Raw genomic sequence first — 25,121 nt, 5'->3', positions numbered from 1 at the left:
TCAGGCTTCTGCAGATTGCTGGGCTGGAATTTTAATGGTAATAATCGGGTTTCTGATGGTATATCTTCTCCGCTTATCTTTCCCATTATCTCCTCTTATCTGGCCAGTCATCATAGCAAATTAATGGTGCTCTTTCAGCGTCGCCTTTTTATCGCTGCCCGGAGAGCACCCAAGGGGAAAGAATAAGCAAAATATTAAAATACTGCATAAATCACAATTTTAGATAGCAGGGAACTGTATGCAGTAAAAGAAAAAAAAAAAAACTATGCCCAACAACCTTTTTGTCCTTTAAAATGACTGTCTTCAGAGTTTCTGGTGTAAGCTGACTTTTTGCTTGTCACAGTTGCTCTAAATTGGGTATGTTTTATCAGCAGTGCCAAAGCTTTATTTTCAAACCCTGGATGTTTCCGAGTTTAAAATGTAGTTTTATTAGTGGCGTGAAATGCTATTGTTTCAAAAAGCATTGCTTTCTGAGATTTTCCAAACTTATATTTAATCCAGAATATCAAAAGTAACAGTGTTATTTGTAATAGAAAATGTGCACTTCTTGGGCACTGCTAAAATTGGAGGGAGAGACCCACCAGCATGGTAATGACTTTGAGTAGCAAGACAAACTTCTCCATCTGCAAAATTGTCACTTGTGCCTGGACAGGCAAAAGGAGACAAACATCATAGATTGCAGCCAAAATGAATTTAAAGCTGGTCAAAGCACATTTAAATATCTCTCTCCTCCCAAAGCGATGAGATAGCACTGCTCTAATATAAAAATTCAAAGGCCTTTAATTTTTCATTTTCCTTAACAGTTAAAGAGAAGAAGAGGTGTTAACATTCACATAGATTCTCACTGTGACCCCAAATTGAATCCAATAAAAGTCTAAAATGCATGCATATAAATAATACATACATATGCATATATAAGCAGGGTATGATCACTGTGTGCAAATACATAAATATATTTGTTCACTTGAACAAATATATAAATATAATATTTGTTCCCTTTCTAATGAAAGAACTTCCAAGAGAATTTTTGATAGTTAATAAATCACAGCATTCAAATAAACCACTGAAATGTTTTATGACCTGTAACACAAGAGTACCATCAGCAATTAGTTCCAATGCTTTAATCTTCAATTATATGAGGTGGACACAGAAGGAAAGAAAAAAAATTTAACATAGCTAATTGAGAAGATAAAGTATTCCCAAGTAGAATCAGATGGTCTTGTGCCATACAATTAATATTAATTATTTATTAACAACCTAGATGACAGCCATGAACTAAAAAGCATTTGCATTTAGCAATGTTTATAGTAATATCATATAATAAGCACGGTTCTGTACTATAAAATGGAACACTTGAACAGAGGGATCTGATCAATTTAGTACTAAAAAGTACGAGGCAATTAGTTGAAACTATGAATAATTCACTCTGAAAAGGCGGAAGTCTTCAAGAACGGTATTGCTACTTGATCATAACTGCTTTGAGCCAAAAGTGAAGTCCAGTACTTGCTTTAATCCAAGTTGCACAGACTAAGAATTGAAGTACAAGAAAAGAATTTCAATCAATAAAAGCTAGAAAGTCATGTTTGAGCGGCAGATATACATATAGAGAGATATATACGTATATATACTTAACTACTGCAAACTCTTTATAAACTGGCCTCCATTTCAAGGACAAGTTGATTGATAAGATTCGTGTTTAACCTACACCAAACAGAATTTTCAACATTTGGTGATGGGGTGAGTGTGGTTTATAATCGAGGGGGGAGGAGGCACTACTAAAGTGTTATCTGGAAACTATATGATAATTCGTTTTAAACTAGTTGCCAGACTTTTAACAACACGAAGAAACAGTCACACATCACGGCTGGCAAAAACTAATAAGGCTTTTTCTTCTTTTCGGCCAAAGCGTTGAAAATATGTCGCAGGCCTATAAAACGCTACTGGAGGTATTTTTCCCAAGCCAAGAAAAGTTGACCGAGTTGATCTGGACGAGGTTGTGTGTTTCGAAAAGGCGTCTCTCGCCCCGCGGCGTCCTCTAAGCACCCCCAGGGTCCCCCAGCGTTCCGGGGCTCCCGGCCACGCGCGCGGGCGCGCCAGCCGCCTTGAACTCACGGCTTCCGCGCGGGCAGTGCCGGGCGGCCCCTCCCAGCCCGGACTCCGCGCGCCTCCGTGGCCGGACGCAGAGCCACCGCTCCGCGGAGCGTCCCGGGGGCGCGAGCCGGACCCGCCTCAAGCCTCGGGGCGCGACCTGCCCTCCACAAGCCCTGAGCCCTCAGGGCGGAGGCGCAAGGCCGCCCGCGGCAGAGGCGCGAACTTTTACACCTACTTTTTGTTTCACTTCGGGTTTGGCGGGGCGTTGGCACCGCCCAGGATCGGGACCCAGGCGCGCTGAGTTTCCACCGCCTGGGGAAGCTCCCTCCCTCGCCCCGAGGGCTCGACTAGCTTTTCTAAGAAGTTCTCACCCTGGTTGGTAAAAAGTGGTTCTCAAGAGTAGTGCCACGTCAATCGCGACATCAACAATGACAACAACCATCCTGAGCGTCTAAACGAGCGGGACTGCCCCATCAGGCTGCACGACGAAGCCCCGGTGACCAGCAGCGTGCGGGGTCCGACTCAGGGAAGAAACCAGGGAGCGCGCGGGCTGAGCGGAGCCAGAACAGACTGCTCCGTGCAGCCTCGTTCCTGCCCGAGCTCCGGCTGGCCGTCTGTCCCTGACTGTCTAGTTGTCCCTTGGACAGCTCTGACAAAGTTTGACAAATCCTCGGGGCTAGGAAGGGATTTTCCCGAGTCTCCCACCCCTGGCCTGTCCCGCGCGCCCCCCTTCTCAGAAATAATCCCACCAACTCCGGGCCTCGCACGCAAACTTACGTTTGATCTGCCGGGGTTTGCTCTGCTTTCTCCGGGACATCTCGGCGGCCGCCGCTGCCGCTGGGGCTCCCGCGGTGTCCGCGGTCGGGGCTGCCGCTCCCTCGGCTCCCGCCGCTCCTGCCGCCGCCGCCGGCCAGGCTCGGGCCGCTGCCGGCTGGACTCCAGGTGCTCCAGGCGCGCGGGATCCGTGAGCCGCGGATCCACGTTTGGAGATGAGCAAGCAAATGAGAAGAAGAGAGAGGGGGGCAGAGAGAGAGTGACAGCGAGGAGGGGAGGGGGAGAGACGGAGAGCGACGGAGGGGCAGAGAATGGGAATCTACAGGCGAATGGTCAGGAAGAGAGAAAAGGGGAAAGACAGGAGGGGGGAAAACACGAAAAGAAGGAAGAGGAGGAAGGAGGGAAAGGAGAGCTGGCAGGGGGGACAGGGCGAGCGAGAGGGCGGAGGGCGCAGGAGGAGCCGCGCGCCCGCTCTCCCCTCTCCCGGGCGTGCGGGACAGATACTCGGGCGCCGCCGCCGCCGCCGCCCCGGGCCGCGCAGCTCTCGCTCTGCCGCGGGAGGTGGCCGGCGCGCGAGGGAGGGGCGCGCCGGGGCGGTGGGGAGGGGAGACTATTCCATCAGCGCAAGGAGGATTGGCTGCATCCAAAGCCAGCCCGGATGCAAACTAGGGCCCCGGCCTAGGTCGCGTGGAGTACAGGGCATCTAGGCAGTGGCGGGCGATGAGGGTAGGGGTGTGTGGGAGTTGGGGGGAGGTGTGGGGAGGGCTTGGAGGAAGGCCACCTTCTGCAGTTGTCCCCGAGTCAACGCTGGGCAGCTGCCAGAGCACCCCTCCCCCCTCCAGGCAACTTCTTCCAGCAGCCCCCTCTGACGGACCCCAACTCTCTTCTCTCACGCCTCACCCATCCAGCAGGGCACAAAGAAATCGGTCTCTCCATAAACTTTGTGCTTCCAGTTAAGCCGCCCCCCTCCCCTAACCCCAATCTCCGCCCTTCCAGCTTCTTGGCAGGAAGATTAGGCCACTGGCAAAGTCCTGGGCGACAGCCAGAGGATCACAAATGCCAACTGTGTGTCTTGGGGCCAGCTCGGTCCTCTCATCTGCCTAGACTCTCAGAAGACCATTTCTTTGCTCTCAAGGTTCCCTGGAGACGCTGCAGACACGGACCCACCCCCACTTGGCCCGTATAGATGGGGTGCCGAGCAGCATCCTAAAAGTGTCTTTGTCACCCGGAGTTTCCATTTTAAACTCTAAAATTGCTGAATTGGAAGACAGGCAGATATTTTTCTCACATCCAAAAGGAGGGCCGGTAGCTAGGTGATCAGTCTTAGCTGGGAAGTGAACCATCTCTAATAAAAATACTAAGTTCTTTGAAAAAGTCCGTGGAAGTTCTGTAGTGCCACTCTGCCCCGTGACCTTTCATTCTCATAGTTCTGCTGCCACAGGAAAGCGCCGACCGACTAATAAAAGAGTTGATGTTGCCATAATTTCCCGAGCAGGTAAGACCCACTGTTCCGTGGTTCTTTAGCTTCTAAAGTTTCGTTTCATTCGTATTCAATTATTGTATGTTTAGTATGTGGAAAACGGCAAGCCAAAAGGAGAACAAATTTTGAGGTGATTGGCATAGTTATTATTTCGGCCAAGTTAAGCTGTATGAGGTTAGTTTATTTTCTTACAGTTACGCTGAGTTTTAAAATTTTTTCCCCGATGGACTGGAAGGAGCTTCTGCTCAAGTGGTAGCTGAACTGGCTGCTTTAGATCATCGGAGTTTGCTAATAAACTCCTTGGGCCATTCAGCATGGATCCCCAGATACTGTTAACTTTTCCCCCAGGAGGTTGTGAAATTGACCCTTTGGATTTGAAATTGTGCCCCCCTTTGTTTAAATAGCATTTGTGGGAGCCCCACCATATCCACACTCTAAAAGGGTCTGGCGTCAACACAGAGCTGGGCTGATGGAGCAGGATGCAGGATGCTCAGTGTCCAAGGCACTGTCATCGGTGTCATAACCCCATCAGGACATCTTCTGGAAGGTGTAAAGAGTCGCCATATGAAAAGTATAGCTGAGAGACTTTTAATACAAAACTGAAGACCAATTGTGAATTTTATTACATTAACCATTAGTGCTTATTACCATATGAGGTTGTTAGAATAAGGGTGGTTTGCAGTGGAAAATGCGCTGAATGACAAAGTCCCTCTCCTGAAGAACCAACAAATTAAGGCAGAAGGTACCAGGAAAAGCAGGGCCATTTGTGTTTGCGTTGTGGAAGAAATAAGCAAACAGAGAACCACAGATTTTCACATCCTTCATTTTCAGTTCATTGTAGTTAAATTGATGTACTTACAATCAGACATATTGTACATTACGGTTTTTAAAAATCTCTTTACAGGACTGGCTGAGTTTTTACCTCACCCAGAAGGAATGCCCATTGGGGTTAAAATATCCTAACGGTGTTTCTTTTGACATTTGAAATGGTTAAATAGTCAAAGCAAAAGAGAAACAAATAAAAGCTAAATATGTAGTTTATAAGCTAAAAGGAGCACACAATGAAGAATTCAAGGCAAGGTAACTAAAATAACTAGAATGCCTTATTAGAGACAGATATTACTTTATCTAAATTTATAAATATGTATCCATGAATGAATTAAATATATATGAATCAATTAAAATAAGGAATACTATTATATTTTGTATTTTCTCATTATTTTTAATGAGAATGTTAATGATATTTAAGGTTCAATTTTTCTCTTTTTCTAGTTTAACTCAATAACATTATAAAATAAAATGACAGCAAAACCTATAAGCAGTTATCTCTGTCCAAATGGATATAGCAGCCCAAACCACATCTACATGACCATCAAACAATGATTATGAAAACCACAATTGAGAAAAGCATCAGGGAATGATATTGCAAAGCCACAGCAACAAATGTGTCTGTGATATGGGAGGCCACAATTCACAACTAATACCACATGTATCGCCAATTACGATACATTGAAAATGTGCAAACATAAAAAGGACAGCACAGAATAATTTCTCATTTACTTAAAAATAATTCATTTTCTCCACTCACCAATTTAATGTCTACATAATGGTTTGCTTAAAAAAGTTTCTGCTTTCAAAAATAAATCATTTAAAGTTACATATAAAATCTCGGTTAAAAGCAGAAAATACGCAACTTTTAATATTCAATGTTATAAAAACGATCTAAAATAAACATCTACCTGAGTCTAGCTTTCTTCATAAAGTTCTTTAGTAGTGAAAAGATAGATAAGTGGAAACTTTTTATGAGGGGAAAAAACTGAAAGTATTCTATTACAACTTGAGTGAAAATATAATTGTATATATTGTAGTCCCCTTTACGCGCTGGGATAAATTCCAAGATCCTCAATAGATACCTACAGCCGTGAGGGAGTACCAAACCTTATGTTTTTTCTATACATTCATAACCGTGATAAAGTTTAATTTCTAAATTAGGCACAGTAAGAAATGGACAACAATAACTATTGATAATAATAAAATAGAAGGATTGTAACAATGTACTATGACAAAAGTTATGTGAATGTGGTCTCTTTCTCTACTTACTCTCCCTCTCTTTTTCTCAAAATAACTTATTGCAATGTAGTCACCTATTGTTGGACCATGTGTAACTAAAACTATGGATAAGGACTACTGTATTCTTAAATAGTCATTTTTGCTGGAAAACATATATATGAAAACAAAATGAGATGCTTGTACCAAAACTATGTTAATATGCAAAACCAAGTGTTTATTTACAAATGAGTAAAATGGTATTCTTTGCAAGTTTATAGGGGTGCCAGTTTTTGCAAATTAAAATATAAGATGTCCAGTCAAATATGAATTTCAAATAAGCCTCAATTATTTTTTAGGGCAAGTAGATACCAAATATTGCATGGAACATACTTATCCTAAAAATTATTGTGGCTTATCTGAAATTCAAATTTAACGGGGCATCCCGTATTTTATCTGACAAACCTACAAGTTTAGCATTTTAGCATTTTCATAAGTTTATACAAAAATTCTTATTTTATTTGGCACAGTATAGCAGTGCGCTCTCAGTGTAAATGGATTGCATTCATGTATGTCTTACTCCTGGATTTGTTTTTAAAATGTGTTCTTTCCTCCCAGGGATCAACAAATTGATAAAGCAACCTCCCAGGCCACATCTTATTAGGCAGCAAGCTGCCTTCTTTATTATGGGCGTAAACAATATCTAAAAGCTTCAGAAAGACTTAATTTTTCGCCCTTGTATCCTCACCAGAAATTGAATACAGTTTATCTGCCTTGATTTAAGATTGTGACACTGAATTGAACAAGATTGCCATATGAAAATAGTGTTTATTATTTGTGTATCTTTATAATTTCAGCAGCTTAAAAATAAAAATCAATAAATTCATCTAAATGGCGTTCCTATTTTATAACTATGAAAAGGACTACTATCTGTTTACTTGCAAAGGAGCCAAGGGCTTTGAAAACAGTCAGCCTAAATCAGGAGGTTTAACTTGAGCTTCATGTAGACCGTCAATCCCTTGAATGAAGTTTGCATGTAAAAGTCATTTTCTATGAATTCATCAGACTTTCAAAAATATGTGAAAAACATCTGTGAACCAGTAGGGGTTAAGAATCATGTTTTCCTTATGTGCAAATGTTTATGATATGTTGAAAACAAAAATGCAGATTATTTAAGTTTTTTACTTTTTGCACTCATCCTTTACATCCAAGTTACTACTCTGATGGAGGTTCATCTTAGATAAATTCTATTAACAAAAATTCTTTGGTGCTAACTCTTTATAATGCATGACATACCTCCAAGTAGAAAATAAATATTAAAGGAGTAATTCTGAAAATGTTAGTAGGCATATGTTGATTTTGCCAGTCTAGCATCCATTTTCTCTTCTGGTAATAATGCCATGATATATATATATATTTGAGACAGAGTCTCACTAAGTTGTCCTGTGGTTGAGTGTCATGGCATCAAAACTCACAGCAACCTCAAATTCCTGGGCTCAAGCGACCTTCTTGTCTTAGTCATCCTTCTAAGTAGCTGAGACTACAGGCACTTGCCACATGCCTAGCTAGTTTTTTCTACTTTTAGTAAAAACAGTGTCTCACTCTTGCTCAGGCTGGTCTCAAACTCCTCAGCTCAAGCAATCTACTTGCCTTGGCCCCTCAGAGTGCTAGGATTACAGAGATGAGCCACCATGCCCAGCCAATGCCCTGGTATCTTTTGAAGAACTAGTCTTCCCCACCCACTAAGTGATTGTAGGTTGCAAGCCTGGACTTCCCCAATCCTCAACCAATCAAAACATTCCATGTCTCTGTCTACAGTTGTTTTTTCAATGGTCAAAATTGTTCCTATAAGAGTCAGCCCTGGGTCTTTTTCCTAATGCCACTGAGGAAAAGATGCTGTGTTTCTACTTTATATGACTACTGACTATATGACTATATTTTTACTATATTTCATCTTCATGCACTTCACCTATGGATCTTTGCAGTCTTGGTGTAGATGTTTTTCATAGGAAGACATCATAACCTCCCATGTCTAAGTGAGATAGATACCTTTTCTTCATTGCTTCCATATGCCTTTCTATCCACCAGAGTATCACTTGTTTCACTGGATTACTTTGACATATTAATTATATGCGAATCGAATTGTCATAAGCCCATTCCCAATCTCAATATACCTAACTAGAGAGTAAGGTTTGGAGAAACATGTCTGCCTTTTTCAAACTTCTGTTCCCAGTGCTGGACACATAGAAGGCTCTAACAAAATTATTGGAAGAATAAGGTCAGAATTGTCCTGTCTTATCTGTGGACCCCTACCACTTCCAAGTGTTTCTCACAGAATCACAGGTGCAGGAGATGGCAGCCACGTTTGTACAACATGACTGGGTTCTGATGGTGGATACCTGGACCAAAGGTAGTACCTGGCTCAAAATACGATCAGAGTATCAAAAGTTTCATTCCTTAGCTGGACTTGTCTTTTGAATGAAGGAGATGTAAAATGCTAGAATTGTGACATGGTTATCACCCTGTGAACCGAGTAACAGAGATAGTTTGACAGTAGAGAGAGAAATAAATAAAACAAATGTTCTGAGAGAAGTTGAGATGGGAACAGGAGATGCCATAACATTTCCTGTTCCAGACCCCTCCTGGGCTGCCGTAGTCCTTTTGTCTTTTTGTACTGAGATACTGAAGCTTCCTTAAAATAAATTCCTCCCCACCTTTCCTTTTTGATTATTTTTGGCCTAAGTTGTCACTAATTGATTCCTGTTACATTTAAACCAAAAGAATAAACTAAGGCAAAAATTAACCACCTATGACTTGAGTTTGCTTGACTGAATGTTTAGAAGTAGCACTCTAAATAAAATGTTCTATTTTCCTTTGGGAAAGTTATATATTTTTTTCTTCTCTTGAGCAACCCTGAAATAGCAAAGAGCTTTTTGATTGTTAAGTGGGTAAATCTCTAGTTTTTAATGTAGATAAGTCAGGTTATTATCAATTATTGATTTGGGAATTTCACTTCAATTGAGGGTAACTCTGGGGGAAAAAGTAAGCATTGTCAAAGTCAGATTTCCTCAAGGGCACTATGATCAATTGACATGCATATCCATAACCCTCCTGATGACATACATTCTGGCCCCAGATGTTTGATTTTACTTTCAACTTTGCTTTGTCACATTTGAATAACCATCTAACAGATCACCTTGCACATAAATTTTATGAATGTTGTTATAATTCACATGAATAATGTTTATACTTCTGTTGTGAATTTTATTTTCTAATCTATAACTTTTGTCATAAATTCCTACATGCAGAACAAGAAATTAAGCAGATTTTGAGAATGCTTGCTATGTGTACTACTTTTGCTATTATGTGATTACCGAAGTGTATTAATACGTTGCATTAAGAGTGAATTTAGGGTGAACCAAAACATAGGATTTTGAATAACCATATTAGGGCATGCTGATAATGGAATCATGTAAAAGAAGCTAAAAGGGATAATAATACCACTTTTCAAATTCACCTCGTAATGAAAATTAAACAATATGATTAATATATTCCTCTTACTTTTTTTTTTACTTTTATTAAACAAATAGATGTACATAAACTTAAAGATCAAACACATTTCCAAGGCTTATAGTGAAAGTTAACAGTTTCTTGTGCTACCTTACTTCTCAATGGGAACTCCTATTCCTAGAGATATAATCACCAACTCTTTTTAGCTGATTCTTCTGTTGTTTACCTCATATTTCTAAAGAAGAAGCTTTACTATTTAAAAAAAATTATTTGTTTAATTATCGATTATATTGACTATTAACTATGAAAATATCAAGATGTAACAGATTTTTCTCCTCCCCACACACACTTTAGTCAATTTTTTGGACAAATCAAATGTTCTAGTTACATTTTTACTAAGAGTTAATCCATAGAGGTTATGAGGATTATATGTTTCCTTTGATCAAGCTCTGCTTTTCTTAAAGTTAATAATTACTCTCCTTGGGTCCTCCTTGCAGCTCTCCATCTCTCTGGTCCACTCTCAACTAATTGCTCTTTGTGACTGAATTTTTTTTAATCATCATCCTGGGAATTCCCTTGATTTTTACCATGTATTGGATTCCAGGTTTCTTGAATACTATATATTTTTTCTTCATGGTTAACTACGCCATTTTCTTTTTTCCTTTCTTTTTCTTCCGTTTCCTTTTTTATTTATTTATTTGGAGTAAAGTTGTTTTTAAAGTAAATTTTTATCTAGCTTCCTGAGAAGATGTATACAGGAAGTAATATTTTTGAGATTTGGCAAGAAGACATTTGTCTTTATTCTGTCCTTTATTCGTTCCTGTATGTGATCAATAGTTTGGGAAGGTGTCAAACCCCAGGTTGGAAATGATAGGCACTCAGTTTTTCTAACTTCTGGTGTTGTTCTGAGTAGCCTGACGCCATTCTGCTTCCTTATGGCCTGAATTTAACCTGCTTCCCTCTCCCATTCCTACCCTAGCAGCTTTCAGCATTCTTCCTACCCTTAGTCTTCTGAAATTTCATGTGCTGCCACATCCCACATTTACTGGGCTTAGAACTTGTTGAGCCATTTCTGTCTAGAAAGTCATTGCTTTGACATCAGTTCTGAGAAACTTCTGTTCTTTATTATTTCTTCTCTGCAGCTCCTATGATTATTATGTTGGGTGTCCTTGACTAGCTTTTAAACTTTTTGTATTTCTATCTTTTTGGCTATTTTCATTATTTTTCTGAGAAATTTCTTTAGGTCCGTTATCCAAATCTTTACTATATTTTTACTTATGTAATCGTATTTTGATTTTTAGATGACATTTTGGATTTTTAAAGAGTTCCTTTGGTGTCATTTTGGATTTCCAAAGAGTCCTTTTCTCTTCCCTTTCTTTTTGTAACCAGAAATTACAGTTTTCTGAGCATTTTGTTTCCTCAGCATTTCCTAGTATTGTTTTCAGTAGGATTTGGTATCTATCTTTCATGATAGAAGTTTTCCATACATCTTTGGTTATCTTTGACTTTCTATTCTAAGCTGACTGAGGCACTAAAAACAGATTTGAAGTTTATGCATACGGGTAGAGTGGGCATCAGGAAGTGCTTGTCAGGCAGTGAGTGGGCTTTGGGTGACAGAGCATGGATTTTGCTGCTGGAGGGATATCATTTGCACCTCTAAATATTTAACACTTGGTTTAATCACATTTCCCAGAAAGAAATCCTTCAATATTCAATCTTCTCAACGCTCAATCGGGGAAGGAGCTTTAATATCTCACTGTTCAGTGTACAGACTTTCATATAATCTTTCTTCCAGTAGGGTAGTGGTACCTTCAGTTGATGTCATCGAATGTGAAGTCCCTATAGGTTTACTCTCCAAAGAATATATCTCAGCTTGGGGCCAGGGACAATGAAGTTGTCACCTGTCAGTATGACATAGAGGTATCAATGCTTCTCGCATGGAGTTTGCACCGGTCTTCATGTTTCAAATCTGATTGGCATCCAACTCACAGGGATTCCTGTTGCTTCAAATATTTAGTTCTTTTCATTATCCTATAAGTGAAAATTCAATTTGTATAGAGTTTCACCCCTGCCAAAAATTAACTTTCCACTTTCTGTGATGTGCTAGGTCAGTTTCCATTCCTCAAGGTTTCCAAAATGGTTTGCCTGATTTTTCTAATGTCTTCTTTTCTTCTCTTGTCTTTTCCTTGTCTTGTGCTTGAATTTCCTTTTAAAAAGATATTTTGCTATCATCCTGAAATTTAGAGGGACTGAAGGAAAGCTATAGACTCAATTATCTCAAGATATTCTAACCAAGAGTTACCAAGATATACTGGCTTTATTTTTTAAATGAATTTTATTATATATTTTTGTGGAAGTAATATATTTATACATTATAAAACAAAATCATAAAATGAGTAATTTAAAGTCTTCCCCCTGCCAGAACTCATCTCAGAGACAACCACATTTGACCACTTCCATAATGTTGTGCAGTGGACTTGGAATTCTATCTGTTGTTGATTCAACTTTAGAAAGTTTGCCTGCCTACTATACAAAACAAAGATTTTTATGTTTTTATCACTTTCATATATCCCCTACTCTCTTTCTACCTTTGACTATAGTTGCTCATTTATATTGTGAAAGTTAGCAATATTTGCATTTTGTTTTATAACCATGTTTTCTTCCTTTAGTATACACTTCAATTCTTCAAGTTGAAAATGAACACACCACAATTATTTTATTACAGCTATAACATATTCTTTATTACAGAACCAGGTACTTGGCTAAATGTATTTTCTTCTTTATAGACCTAATAATATGAACCCTGCACTATTTGTAGGAGAATGTTTATAATCTACATTCAGTTTGTGATCTTTTCTTGCTTTCCATCAATTGCTTAAAATCATGCCTGGGATTAGTTTACTTTGTAATCAGATCATTACAAACAAGCTTTTCCAAACAAGCTTTTCTTTGCTTACAATACTCCCCTTTGTCTTCCTTCTTTCTTATTGAGACAGACCACATCCATCCTCTCCATGTCTCTAATGTCATCTGGTTCCCTGCCCACTCTGGCCATGGCTTGGGGGCCATTCCATTCTTGTCCTTGAAGACATTCTTCTTGCAGCTCTTCATCTACATTTTCAATTAGCTGTTATCCGGAGAACTCTATTCAGTGGACTGACTCCAGACTTATATTCAGTAGGCTTTATATCCTACACCTTTCTCATTTTTTTCATTCTTATTATTCTGAAATGTATCTCAAAATAATCTCCTCATAAGTCATGTATATGAAATAAAACTCCTGTATCTTTACATTTGTGAAAATATATTTATTTTGGTCTTATCCTTGGTTGATAGTTTAGCTGGGAATATAATTCTAGGTTGAAAAAATCATGTTTTTCCCTGAGAAATTTTGCAAAAGTCTATCACTCTGTTGTCTTCTAGACAATAGAGTAGTGCTGTTTGGAAATCTGATCCTAGCAGAAAACTTCATATGTTGTCTAATTCTTATTTTCTCATTAACTTACTTTTCTGTAATTTAACAATTAGATATCATTGAACATTATTAACTTCTACCCAGCAGTAATATCTCTTCTGACCTGCCTACCAGGAGCCTGGTTATTCAAAGAGCTACCTTTCCTTCACAGAGTACTTGTTATTCAAGGAAACTTGTTCCATCTGTCGCTCACTATAGGAGTGACTGTTAATTAATTCTAATTAACTTTGTAATATAACCTCATCTTCCTTGTTAGTGATTATTTCGGGAATGGGAAGGGGACCAAATTCTGCACAAGGGGAGAGTTTCTAGAGTCCTTAGGAAGAGTTCTTTTTTTCTCTTAAGAGGGAATTATGGGCATCTTGTTTCCCTCCTTCTGAAAATAGAAAAGGAATAAATTTGCATCATTTTCCTCTGTCTTCCATTTTTGACAATAAGAAAACTATCCCTAAAACAAAGCTAACCCACAGAAGAGTTCCTAACAAAGAGGATTACATTCAAATAAAGCTGAAGCCAGCTTATGTGCGGCTTGACATCTGCTATGCTTTTGGACTTCCTGTATATGAGACAATAAGATTTATTATTGTTTAAGACCATTTCTGTCGAGTTGTCACATGAAGCTGAAAGTATCTTAACCAGTATTAAAATGCAGAAAGATGAGTCTTTTATCTTTTATTCTTGAGTTACATGGGTTGAAGAAGTGGGGTGGGAAATGTGGATGGGGAATAGGATGTCACGCTGTGATGTAGTTTAGTGGTTGGACATTCAGTTTAAAAAACAGCCTCAGTTTCACTGTGTTTGAATCTGCCAATTCTAAATCGTGTTCCTCTTTCAGTGTGTCATATACACACTCATGACACTCATATAGTGTTGTCATGTCTAGAGACAGAGTGCCTACTTTCAAATCTTGGCTCTGTCACTTCTTAGGTAGGTAATCTTTTGCAAGTTATTAAATGTATGCTTTAGTTTACTTATATTCAAAATGGAAATGTAAGGGTATGACTGGTGAGGATAGTTTTTTTGGGGGGGGTTATTTTTTATTTTTACATATACATGTGTTTATTAGGTTTCCATTTTTTTTGCCTTCACAAAATTAAAAAGGCTTAAATTTTAATAATAATAACAATGTTTAAAATAAGGACTAGAAACAAAAACCTTGTAAAGAACAAACGCACATAAATACATTCAGAAAAAGAATCAGACAATTGCTACATCGAAATATTAAGTAATAATAATAATAATGCAAAGAAAGTAAAATTCACATTGTCAAATAAGAGTATGTCTACTATAGAATGCTTTAACTCTGGGATTCAGTATAGAGTCATCTGTTACTTCTTATTATTTTTTTTAAGTCTCAAAAAATACATAACTAATATTTATAAATAAAAGTAAAAGATAGTTGCAAGTATTAAATAAATTAGTATATGTATTATCTCTCAACTGACTGCAGTTCTCAGTGAGGGAGAGAAAGCACCTGCTTTGTTAAAGTGCTGTATTTGAATTTCTGTTACTTACAGCCAAAGGCGGATGCAAACACATTCCTAACTGCTTTCCAAAGGACCTTTCTGCCAGAATAGTGCTCTCTTTATGCCTTTTAAAATCCTGGCTTTGGGGATGCTATTTGCTTATTCTACTTTATACTTTAGTATATTTTCATCCTCTGCAATATTTTATAAATTATTTAAATAAATAATTTGGCTACTTCCCATCTCCTTACCTTTCAGGTTCATTCTTTTCCTATCATTGTATTTGCTTCTCTGGAGGAAAAGGAAATAATGGGAAATAAGAGTAGTGCAATTGCTAGTCAGAGACTGCAAACCCTAATGGTTTCAGGGGCCTTTGCGTAATGTAAAAACAAACAAACAAAAAGGAAGTATACAGATGTAATATACAGGAATTGGTGAGGACTGTTGAGATGTGGAGAGCAAATGTCCCTGTTAAAGGCATTTAATACAATTAACGTAAATACTGTACCACTCAGATATGATAGACCTGTTGGTCCATCTGACGAAGCTGCTAGTTTGCAAACTCTGATCCTGATTTAAAAACACATGCAGTTGTGAAAGATCTCACACACATCCTGAACAGCAACATGTGTGCTCCGCGAAACACCATCCGCACAACACAAAACTAAGACTTTTTAAAATTAAAAATGTTTTTAGCTAAAACATTTCCACTTGTTTTCTTCTGGTTTTTGCTTATATAGGTTTTTTGGCTGATACAGAAAATAATGCATTAAATCTGAAAGTACACTCAACAGGCAAAACAAACAAAAACCTCCCTTATGGATTGCGATGGCTTTGGAAGATAAAGGACTACGGTATACACAGAAATGGAACATAGCAAATGTATGTATGTGCAACCCTCAGCCTTCGCAGTTTCCTTACTCACATGCATTTTTGGTTTAATGTCTGTTGAAGAGTTGCATGATAAAAATAGCTTTGAGGTTTATAAGGCACCTCTGGAAACTCCAAGAAAGCAGTTGCCATTAGCGATCCCCAGTTCCCACACATAAACCACCACTATGTGCTCTGCCTTCCTGTAAGTCTACACCTCAAAGAAACTGACCAGAAACTAGGCCCATCTCGCTCCCATTTCCTAGCACTGTAAATAAATGCCAGAGACTGCAAACCCTAATGGTTTCAGGGGCCTTTGCGTAATGTAAAAACATTACCTGCTGTGGTTCTGTCGATTGGTCAGCCTTTTTGGTTCTACTCACTTACATCTGTGCAGATGAAAGTTTTGCCAGTAAGGGAACTAAGGTTCAGAATGGAGAAGTACACTTCTTACGCTCACATAGTAGCTGGAGTAGATGGAATTCTAACCATGCTCAAACTGGAAAAGTGATGGGGTTTTCCTTCTGCCGGCCTAGCTCCTCTAAAGGGGGCTAGCCAATAAATCTGACTCTTAAACAAATGTACAGTGGACTGGACTGATAATCAGGAGAACAGAATTCTAGTTTAGACCCAACCACTTGGGGAATTTTACCGATCACTTAGCCTTTTTGTGCCCAGTGGTGATTATTGTGGGGTTCTTTAGGTTCTAAATTTGATGTCTATAATTCTAAATGTTAGTTTTAAGTTCTGCATCTTAGACTGTGTAATTTCTAAGTAGTAGAAATTTTATCTGAATATTTTATTTGTGTTGTGCTTTCTCACCTAGGTAGACCTTTACAATGTTCTTGATAATGTTGACAACTTGTTAAATTTTGGAATGTGTTTTTTTAATGCCTTTTTCCCTCTACTTTAATATTTTAAAGAATTCTATACAGGAAAGACCCAAATAATCATACCTTTGGAACAAGTTCCATTGAGAATTTCCGATCCAGATGTCTGGTTAAAGAAAACATGACCTTTTATCATGTTTTTGGCACTGTTAGGAAATATATCCTGAATTTACTCCAGTAAAGAGTATTGCTTTAGGACTTTCATCAGATGGATAGATGCTCATTAGAATATTTGGCAGAAGGAGGTTTTGAAATATTCAAGATCAATAGAAAATTTAGTTCATGACTAGGTGTTTCTGCAGATGAGCACAAAATCTCATTTAAATTATTCCCCGGGTGAAATAATAATTTTTTTTTAAATTTGAATATCTAAAGACCTAAATAGAAATGACCAATAACATTTTATGTTTCAACTATATTCGAAAAAATTTTTTTTACTTAACTTTTAAGACCTCTTTTCTCTTCTCTTCCTTTCTTTTTTTTAAGCCTCTTTTCCTGTAAAAATTCTTCTCTGTCATACTTCATTCAACATCCTGTTCTCTTTTTTCCCAGGCTGGCAGGAAATTGTCCACTGTTGATGACTAAAATGGGAAAGGCTTCCCATTGATCATCTTCTTTGATCAAAATGTAAGTCCATCAAAATTAACTCCTTAAATGAGACTATCAGGGAGTAATGAGGAACTTCCTATACTTTTAATAATGAGGTTAAAAAAAAAACAACTTCTCTTCAGTAAAATATAACAAAACCCAGACTTTCCTGCATATGATACCATCACAATGTTTGTATTGTCATCTTCTGCCATTATCAGCAAATGCATTATCCTGTATATCTGCTCTGTACTTGGCCAGTTTTCTCAGGATCAGCTCTGCTACTTAGATCTCTAGTAAAAAAAAAAAAAAAAAAATAGACCTGGTTAAGGTCAAATTTTTTCTTTCCATATTGGCTGAAATGCTACAAAATAGAGCTCTATTTAGTAGAAGAGCAAATAACTTCATTAGGGCCAATTGTTTAGACTATAATATTAATTACTAAAATGTGTAATTTCATATTTTATTAACTAGATGAACTGGAAATACTGAAAGAAATGTAAAATAAAGGGAAATTAATCTGGAGTTTTTAGCATTAAGCTGAGGGCAGTGCTGATTGGGCTATAAAGCAGGCTTCCTGCAGTTCACTTATAGATTGATTGATTCATTTATTTATTCAAATATACTTTCCCGGTAGTATTTGTAATGCACTACCCTCTCTTCTGAAGGCTGGCAATAAAAAGACAAGTTGCAGCCAAAAACAAGATGACAATATTTAATAACTGTGCTCCGGGGAAAGAAGGTGATCACAAGATGAGGAGAACAGAGAGCTGAGCAAAAGGGGACCTGTGCTAAATTGTGACGATTCAGATATTGGGCCTAAGGCCAGCCCTGCTTTCTTGCATGAAGACTCTTTACTCAGAGTAAACACAGGCAAGTGTGTAGTTCAGAAAGACAAACAAACCCATGGATTTCAACCTTTTACCCACAGCTAATACATCTGTGTGGAAGCACGTCCATGTTTTCAACAAAACAATCTGGTTATAAGTAGAATTTATTCAGCAATATCTATAACCTAAAACATGCATTATTCTTCTTTAGCACTGCTACAGCTTTACAGTTCACCACATTGTAAATAATATAGAAGGATCACCTTAGTCACGTAAATAATACAAATATCAATGCACTCTGAAAATGATGAAATATTGATTTTAATTAAATGAATGCCTCAATGACTTTTCCTGATTCTCATTCTTTTAATATTTAATTACGCCTACCACATTTCTTTTTTTTTTTTTTTAACAATGTGAAACAGTTTCATGGTAAAAGACTTTGGATGACACCATCATTTTTACACGCGAGCTTCTCTCGTAAGCACAAAGAAAAGCCTTTTCTTAGACAACGTTGTTAAAGGTGTACTCTGCTCCCCTGACTGTCTTCGTCCTGTCACGGCCAATCATTTATTCTGATATACAGAAGATAGAGGAGATCATGAACTCAGGGACTAGGAGGTAACTCTGCACTATGACAGTTTGTTATACATCAACTCGAGCATAATTATGCCCAATGAAAAGGAAGAAATGTATGTTCAATTTTTAATATAAATATCTAGATCTTATTCATGAAGAAAATGATAAGAACCATTGGCCACTATGTTCAATATGTAACTTAGGAAAGAAATACTTTAATGAATATATTCTTTATTAATGTGTCATTATGTGCTATAAGTGGAATTGTTTTCCCCAAATTCATATGTTGAAATCAATATTTCAGAACATGGCCCTGTTTGTTTGGAAATAGGATCTTTACAGAGGTGTCCAAATTAAAATAAGGTCATGAAGATGGACATGATCCCAAGTGATCTATGATTGGTGTCCTTTTAAAAAGGTGAAAATTTGAAGATAGGCACACAGGGAGAACATCATGGGAAGATGAAGGCAGAGTTGTGATGATTCTTTTACAAGTCAAAGATTGCCAGCAAACACCAGAAACTAGCAGAGAGGCATGGCAACAGATTCTTCCTCACGGTTCTCAGAAGGAAACAAGCTGTCAAGACCTCGAGCCTCCAGAACTGTGAGACGATAAATTTCCATCGTGTAAGCCACCTATTGTTTTAGCAGTCCTAGAAAACGAAACCATTGTGGATCTCTCTTCTAATACTGCATTCAACTTATTGCTTGCTGCTTTGTTTATCGCCCACTCAATAGCTTCTGTTTGGTTCTGTAACTATGACTCCTAAACTTAGTGATAACAAGAAAAATAATATCAGCTAGTATTTATGGGCACTTATCCTGCCCCAAGCTCTGTTGTGATCAGTTCCGACCCCACAAGATGAATGGGGAACAAAGGAAAGGTCTTTTTTTATGTAATTTTATAAGAAAGAGTAATTTTATGATTTTATTAAGTATTGATAATTAACCTTAAGTATATTTTATTCACTCACTGAGAGTTTTAGAATAGGCTAAAGGAGCTAAGTTTACTTACCCTAATATAGAAATTTTTGCTTTAAGTAGGGTGCTGTGCCAATAAATCCAAAAATATAAAACAAAATTTTGGGGTAGATTGTATGTGATGAGGAAAACTGACAATTACTTAAACTGATACTGATACTGAAGCCTAGGAATATGGCAACATTTTTGCCAAAAGCATTCCTTATGATAATCCAGCCCACTATCTATCGTTACATATTGAAATGCCTCACTGCCCTACTGTGTGTTGCCTATTATCACCTACATGTCACAAAGTATGACAAAGAAATGAATTCTGGGAAGAAGTGGTCAGCTTGCAAGCAGAAATGAAAGAGAGTTCAGAAACTCAAGATCTTTCAGGGTTAGAAAATCCAACTGCCTGTGGAGGTTGAACAGAGAAGATTTTGAGTAAGGCACAGTAAAAATTTCCCCAGTTGAATAAAGTGCCTCAAAGAAGAGGTCAGAGTAAGGGTGTGTTTGATATCAGTTGTTCAGAGGACCCAATGTAGTCACCATGAGCAGAATGGGAAAGAGGCACTAAGGTGAGGAAGTAATCATGAAAAATAAATATGAATATTTTTAGGAAATAACTCTGGGTATGGTTACTGACTACTTAGTGGCGATTGAAGCAAATAGATCAAAATTATACAAAGTTTTTTGGGGAATTGTATTATCAAGAAAACCACAAGTCTACTCTTCAAAGTCTTTATTTTTAAATTCAAATACTAAAATAAATTCGGGTGGCACCTGTGGCTCAAAGGGGTAGGGCGCTGGTCCCATATGCCGGAGGTGGTGGGTTCAAACCCAGCCCTGGCCAAAAAAATAAATAAATAAAATACTAAAATAAATTCTTATTCTCCTACATAAAGAAAGCAACGTTTGAATGCCTCATCCAAGGAAGGGCACCTTCTCCAAACTCATTTCAAAGATGGCTAAGGAGAATAATGGCAAGGAAGAGCCTCCACAAAGACATAACCAGGGACCACAGGGAAAAAATTATATGGTACTTCCTCCCTGAGAATAAAATCAAGGACTCATCTGGCAACCTCTCCCCTCCATCCTACCCCTACCTTGGGTAGGAGACTTTTACAATTGTTGATAGAGAGATTTCACAACCATTAAAGAATAACTAAAAAATACAGACCGTTGTGTGGTTTCTACTCATTCCCTTCCCAATTCAGAATATTTGTTGTAGACATCCTGTGCTTGGGCGTGAGGTTCGGGTGCCAAGAGCTTGCCATTTTGGTTCTTGGGTCACCTGACCATGAGGAGCTATTTGTGACCTGGTAGAGAAGACAGAGATTTTGGATCCTGAGACGGAAGCAGCGGCTGGAGGAATACTGGATTATTTCCTATGGAGAGAGGATGAGTGTGTGTGTGTTTGATATGAGGGAAGAAAGAGACGTATTTTATTTAGTAGCATATGGACTGCAAACGGGGATATAGTATGATTGCATATCTTATTCTTCCAGTTAGGTTAGAGACCATGTGATTTATTTCTGGTCAGTGGAATGTGGGCAGAGATACAGGCAGCCCCTGGGGTATGGATAACCCATCTTACTCATCCATATGAACAGGCTCTCCAGGTTCCCCATAAGGATAGATTATAATTAAACAATTACATTAATGATTCAGGAAATAGATTGAGAAGCCACTGGTAGAAACACAAAAGCACAAGGAATCAGAAGATTCAGAGCCAGGAAAATTTGTGACAAAAGAATGAGCTGATGACCTTTCATCTCATTTAATAGTTGCATACCAGTTGGGCGGGTAGGGGACCATTTTCAGCATGATTTGCTGAGCTTGAGGAGCAAGATCGTAACACTGAATACTTTACAGAGGTTAACCATCCAGTCAGTGGGAACATCCACTGCCACAGGGCCATTTATGATGAGAAAAATAAAAAGGCTGTGCAAATGACCCCAGATACCTTTTTCAAGAAATGGACTTTAGCAGTCAGCTCTCCCCTCCAGTAACAATCAAATCCTGTCTCTCCAGCACCCACCACATCCTCTCCAGCACCATCTCCATCTTCTCAAGTACCATTCCCATCATCATCATCTTCCCATTAAATCTCAGCCTCCCTCCCTGCCTCAAAAAGGCCCCTCCTAGTAAGCAAGACATTGATGTAACAGGAGGTGACTGTTAACCATTAATTCTCTTCTCTGAAATCTATCCTATCTCCTATGTAAATGTTTTGTATGAGTTTTTTAAAGTTGTTTGTTTAAAAGAAAGAGCACAATAGGTTCTGTAATTACTACAGTGCAGGATTATTATTATTACCATAGCATTATACTGTATTGTTGTTACCACATATGAGCTGTCATAATATTATTATTATTCTTACCACCGCACGTGTGCTATTCATCAGGGATCTGAGTTACATAAAAATCTGACCTTAAGACATTCTCAGGAACATATAACCTGGGGACCACCTGTAACATGAAACACTTTAGACCTAGTCACTAGATAGCACCACACAGTCCTCTGTTTTTATATTCCCCTTAGTGTTAACTTTGCAAGTTTTTTAGAAGTAGTAATAGAAGCTTCCTTAGTGCCTGAGTCCTTAGCAGAGAGGGGGAGCTGCTGAGGAGTGTCACTTGCTCTGCATTGGAGTGTGACTTAATTAAAAAGAAAACAGAGACTCTGGGGACTATTTGTTACCACAGCATAGCCGAGTCCATCCTGCCTCAAAAACACACACATACCCCCCAATGGCAGGCCAGTTTCTGCCATATATATCCAAAACAGTTTGCACTCATGGCGAAAGTCTAGGGCAGTTTAAGCCAAAATACACCTAGGCATTGTACCAGGAGTTGGCAATCTAACAAGAGCACCATCTCCCAGATTATCCTGGGTAATACCTATTCCGGTGTATAGACCCTCTGATCACCAGAGCTAACCTCAAGGAATTCGACTAAAAATAAAATGTATAGGGGCGGCACCTGTGGCTCAGTGAGTAGGGCGCCAGCCCCATATACCAAGGGTGGCAGGTTCAAACCCAGCCCTGGCCAAACTGCAACAAAAAAATAGCTGGGCCTTGTGGCAGTTGCCTGTAGTCCCAGCTACTCGAGAGGCTGAGGCAAGAGAATCACCTAAGCCCAAGAGCTGGAGGTTGCTGTGAGCTGTGATGCCACAGCACTCTACCAAAGGCGTCAAAGTGAAACTCTGTCTCTAAAAAAATAAAAAATAAATAAATAAAATAAAATGCTATAACCTCCATCAGAATTATTAGTAGATTTAAAAAGACATTTGTATATAGAGGAGGATTATACTGTACCCTTGGATGTATTTGATGTGCCTTTCCAGTTTCCATGAGTTCTTTTCATTCCTTTATGTAAGAACCAGCCTCACTGGGTGCTTCTCTTTATTCTAAGATTCTGAAATCGAGATTTAGATGTAGCTCGGTGAGTAGGGTGCCGGCCACATACACCAAGGCTGGTGGGTTCAAATCCAGCCCAGGCCAGCTACAACAACAATGACAACTGCAACAACAACAACAACAACAACACAATAGCCGAGCGCTGTGGTGGGCACCTGTAGTCCCAGCTACTTGGCAGGCTGAGAGTCTGAGGCAAGAGAAGAATCCTTTAAGCCCAAGAGTTTGAGGTTGCTGGGAGCTATGAAGCCACGTGGCACTTCACCAAGGATGACATGGTGATACTCTATCTCAAAAACAAACAAACAAACAAAAAAAAAAACTAAGGAAAATAGTTATACACTCCTCCTTGATAGCCCCTGGTTGGGAGTCCTTTTTGCTTACTTTCCCTTGGCATTTGTCTGTGACAAAGGTAGCCAGTAGGAGTTAAAAAACTCTGTCCCAGTTAAAACTGGTAACAAGTCAAGCATTTAACAAATAGTCCACTTCCCTGCTATCCTTATTCCCATGTTTATAATTGTATATCTAACACAGGATTGGGTCATTATTATTTTTTTCAAACTGATTTATGAAAGTCTTCATATATGATGAGAGAGAAGCCTTTTTTCATATCCACGATTTTTTTATTCTCTTTTTCTTTTTTTTCCTTTTAACTTTGTCTGTATATATGGTTTTGATTTTTTGTGTGTTTTTATATGAAAGGTCTTCTCTACTCCAATATTATTTTTAAAATCTACCTGTTTTCCATTGAACCAATTTTATTTCTTAAATTTTTTATAAAGTTAAATCTCTGATCCAACTAAAGTTCTACTTTAGTTCTTTCATTTTTGTATAGACCATGAGACAGAATGTCAGTTCGTTTTTTTCCAAATGGCTATGGTATAGTTCTAATAATGTATTTTCAATAATACAGTTTTTTCTGCTCAATTTATCAATGTATCATTCCCTGTTCAATTTCCATTTGTACTCATTTCTATAGTCTCTGTTCTTTTTCTCTTTATTTAAAAATATATTCTGATGTAAATTTCATTTTCTTCAGGTTTTCCTCTCACTGATTTAATTATTCTTTGTTTTGATGATGTCTCTTCATCTCTTTTAACTGTTAGTGTGCCCACTATTTTGTCCTCAGCCACTTTCCTTCTCAAATTTTTTATGTTTTTCCTGGAAGGTCTCAACAACTTCCTATGACTTCAAATCATACACGTATAGGAACAACTTTAACTTTTATGCCAGTGCCGGGCTTGCCCTGGAGTGTTCAGTCACCTACTGCATATACCTCTTTCTTTTTCCTATGATTGTCTGAAATTCAAGATATCAAAAATGGAAGCTCAGTATTATCCTAGTAACTTGCCCTAACCCCAGCCTAAGTCTGTTTTTCTTTTTGCCTTCCTTATTTTAGTCTTCAGCAGTTCTGCCTAATCCATTGCCCAAACTGAGAAATTAATTAGATTCAAAAATACTCATTTTGCTCATTTCAAAATGAGCATGTTAGTTCTAGCTAAGAAACATGTCTCAAACACACATTCCGCTCTGATCCCTTTGGGATTCATCTGATTTAGAACCTGATCAGAGCCGTTGTACCAGTTTCACCTTCTCCTGCTCTCTTAGCTACTCATCTTTCACATGGTTGCAAGAGGTATAATTGAAATCACAGATTGGATTATGGCACTCTGCAACTTGAAAGCATTATATGTTTCTACAAAGCCAGTTTCTTCAGCATTTTAAACATTCTCACCCTCACCCTAATCTTACTTTTGAGTCTTGCCTTGCACCACAAAGCCTGTGTTACAAAGCTCCTTTGGGCTGCTCCCTGGGTACTCAGACATACCCTTCACTGTCACACTTCCAAATATTTGCCTTCCATCCACTTTGTTCTTTATCCACCTAACGTGTACTTGAGCAACCTTTCAGACCTATCTAATTGCATACCTTTTCTCTGGTTTTCTTTTACCTTTCTAGTAATAAGTATTCCATTTGTCCCTACTCATTTTAAGCAAACTTTCATAAAAATATCTATCATAAAATATTATAGGTATGTATTTGAATAGCTACCTTTCCATATGGCATTTGTTCCTTACCCATATTTGTATTCACTTAGCAAGGACTGTGCCCTGTATTTTAAAAAATTGTCTCTCAAATTTAGA

At 38.4% G+C, this 25,121-nt stretch overlaps 1 protein-coding gene across 1 annotated transcript in view; it reads right to left on the bottom strand.

Annotated features, from left to right (window-relative positions):
• The window catches only part of ZFPM2 (zinc finger protein, FOG family member 2), a 479,651-nt gene extending 475,984 nt beyond the window's left edge, over positions 1-3,667 (bottom strand). The window contains exon 1 of the mRNA XM_053559355.1: positions 2,869-3,667. Coding sequence (XP_053415330.1) covers positions 2,869-2,908 — 40 coding nt within the window. The 5' untranslated portion in view covers positions 2,909-3,667. The remainder of the gene's footprint in view (positions 1-2,868) is intronic.
• Between the last annotated feature and the right edge of the window lie 21,454 nt (positions 3,668-25,121).

The sequence above is a fragment of the Nycticebus coucang genome, chromosome 13 (assembly GCF_027406575.1).
Source record: "Nycticebus coucang isolate mNycCou1 chromosome 13, mNycCou1.pri, whole genome shotgun sequence".
In the NCBI taxonomy this organism is placed as follows: domain Eukaryota; kingdom Metazoa; phylum Chordata; class Mammalia; order Primates; family Lorisidae; genus Nycticebus; species Nycticebus coucang.
This window is presented reverse-complemented; position numbering and strand designations above follow the sequence as displayed.